General features: G+C 55.8%; 1 gene segment (V, D, J or C); it reads right to left on the minus strand.

Moving 5' to 3' along the window:
* Positions 1 to 339: 339 nt before the first annotated feature.
* Positions 340 to 1,204, minus strand: LOC105309424. The segment is given in 2 exon segments: positions 340 to 819; positions 936 to 1,204. Coding segments are annotated over 2 exon segments (366 nt in total).
* Between the last annotated feature and the right edge of the window lie 1,353 nt (positions 1,205 to 2,557).

Raw genomic sequence — 2,557 nt, forward strand, 5'->3', positions numbered from 1 at the left:
GAGGAAAGTGATCATGTTATAAATAACAGTTTTCAGAACAACTGTCTCCTAACCCTCTTTTCAACCATTGTTAATCATTTACTTCTCTCCTAGACGGCTCCAAAACCTCAGTTATTCTCCCTAAATCACATAAAACTCATCCCTGTGAGTCCATCTTCTAGACTCCACACTTAGCCAACAATTTTGTCTCCAAATGAACTCTCCCTCCCGGGGAAACCGAGGGTGCAGCCACGAAATGACAACCTCGTCCCCTGTCCTTGAGGCACAGAGCACCAGGCGGGGAGGGACATTTTGGAGTGAACGTGCTGATGTAGCATCGTCTCCCAGTGAGATCTCGGTGTCCTCCGTGGTCCCGGGAGAGCCCGAGGCTGCCCTTCCCAGTGCCCTAAGCCACTGTCCCTTCCCACTGCAAGTCCCGAGGTTCTCACAGGTCTGTCTGTCTGGCAGCTGCCACCCCTGCGGTCACTTCCTGAGCCGGGGCAGGAGCTTTGTGCACAGAATGTCAGTGACTCTGCAGGGCTGTGTCAAGGCTGCTGGCGCAGAGATACAGGGCCGAGTCCGCCAGCTCCAGGGAGCTCATGTTCAGCTCGGAGCGAGAGTCGCTGGGCTGCTGCACTGAGAACCGGTCTGGAAGGTTCCCTTTTTGTCTCTCATTCCGGTCGTAATACTCCACGAGGAGCTGGGGGCCCTGGCCCGGGGCCTGCTGGTACCAGTACACGGACCGGTGCCCAGAGACAGGGGAACACCTCAGCATCGCTGTCTGCCCTCTCGCTTTGACCACGTGTCTTGGGGTCTGCGAGACTCCAGAATCCACTGGGCCTGTGAGGGAGGAGACAGGGGCTGGAGAAAGGGCACGGGAGGGGACCTGAGGGAGCCTTGGATTCGGCCACTGTCAGGCTGAGAACGGAGATGTCTCACCTGGACCAAAGACATACCTGCTCCCAGGAGACAGAGGGCCACACAGCAGAGGAGCCTGGGGCCCATGGCGGGGTGGGGGCGTCGGGGTGGGGGTGGGGCTGCAGGACGGGGCAGGCCTGTCCCTGCTCAGAGCTCTGGTCCTCTGAGAGCTGATGCTCTGGGCGTCGGTCTCTGCTGAGAGGATCAGCGGTGACGTCCCTGCTCTCGTGTCGTTGTCTCTGTGGGTTCCCACGAGCCTCACCTCCCTCGCCAGGTCCCCGGCTCAGGGGACTCAGGCACCCTTCTGTCCTGCAGAGCCCCCTATGTGGAGTGGCGTGTGGGGCGCTGGTTTCGGCAGCGTGCCCGTCCCCACAGCCCCGTGCTTCTCCCTCGAGGCACTGGTTCTCCTCTGGTCGTGGCTCCTGGGGCGTGGGGTGTGCAGGCCGCCCCCTCCCGGCTCTGCACCCTCCTCTTTCCCTTGTAAGCCAGAGCCTCCCCAACCACCGCACAGCTGAAGTTCACGGCCCCCGGCTCGGACAGCACCTGCAAATTAGTGTCTGTGCTATGAGGCCTTGTAGCCGATGCCAGCACCAAACAAGGCTGTTCCTTAACCCTCCTGGTCCCAGGCCCCTAGCTCTGTCCCCTTGCTCTGCCCCAGAGGCTTTTGGAGCTCGGCAGTTCCACAGCGCCCCCGTGTGGCCTATTTGGGCGGTAACCAACATTTTGCCTTTTCCAGGGAGCAAGTTCAAGAATCCTGGGACGTGCTTAAAGTAGGAACTATTTTGCCATTTGCCAATTGTACTTTTGTTTTTCTTTCTGTTTGTTTGTTTGTTTGTATCTTAAAGAGAAAACAATGCACAAGAAACGGCCCGAACTGATCTGTGATTTCTCATTATAAGAGAAAAGAACATGGTGGTCATGGAGGAAATATTTTGCTTTGACAAAATTCCAATGAAGACGATGGTACAAACCTCACCTAGGGGATGTGGAGCTGCTGAGAAAGAACTCGGCAGAGGTCACACAGGGATGCGTGGCTTTCCTGCCAAATTGGACTCCATATGATTTCTGGAAAACTGCTAATTAACTGAAGTAGCTTTCTCTTCGATGACCCACAGACAGCTTGCTCGAGGCAGAAAAGACAGGTCTCTTTGCAAGGTGCCCTCGAATCAGCTTACTCCCAAATTAAAAAAAATACTCGCTGTTCCCATATGGCTGGAGTACGTGCTTCCTTCTCTCCTACCCTCTTTTAGAAACACTCCTTTTGCCTCAGTTCATGGATAATTACGTCACGTCCATCTCCCCATATACGAGCATATGGGTGTAGATGATTAAATTTCTCTAAGTTTTTCCTGTGATGCCCAAGTAGGAAATAAACTGTCCCAACCCCCTACACTGAGCCTGCTAGGAGGGAGAGGCCAGTCTGGATGAATATAAGATAAAAAAATAAATAGCGGGACCTGGGAAAACAGAAGTTGATGAGGATTCGATTCCAGAGCCAGGGGACCGGCAGTAAGACCCCCAGGAGCTGGTGCCGACCGCAGAGAGAAGCCTGAGCCCAGGCAGGCAGGATGGCCGTCAGCCTGTCGCCGCAAACGTGGAGGGCCGTGCACCCCGCCCAGGGCGAGGGGCTCAGTCTCGCTCGCTGAGAACGCCGAGCGGG

Source organism: Pteropus vampyrus, unplaced genomic scaffold (genome assembly GCF_000151845.1).
Source record: "Pteropus vampyrus isolate Shadow unplaced genomic scaffold, Pvam_2.0 Scaffold738, whole genome shotgun sequence".
NCBI lineage: Eukaryota > Metazoa > Chordata > Mammalia > Chiroptera > Pteropodidae > Pteropus > Pteropus vampyrus.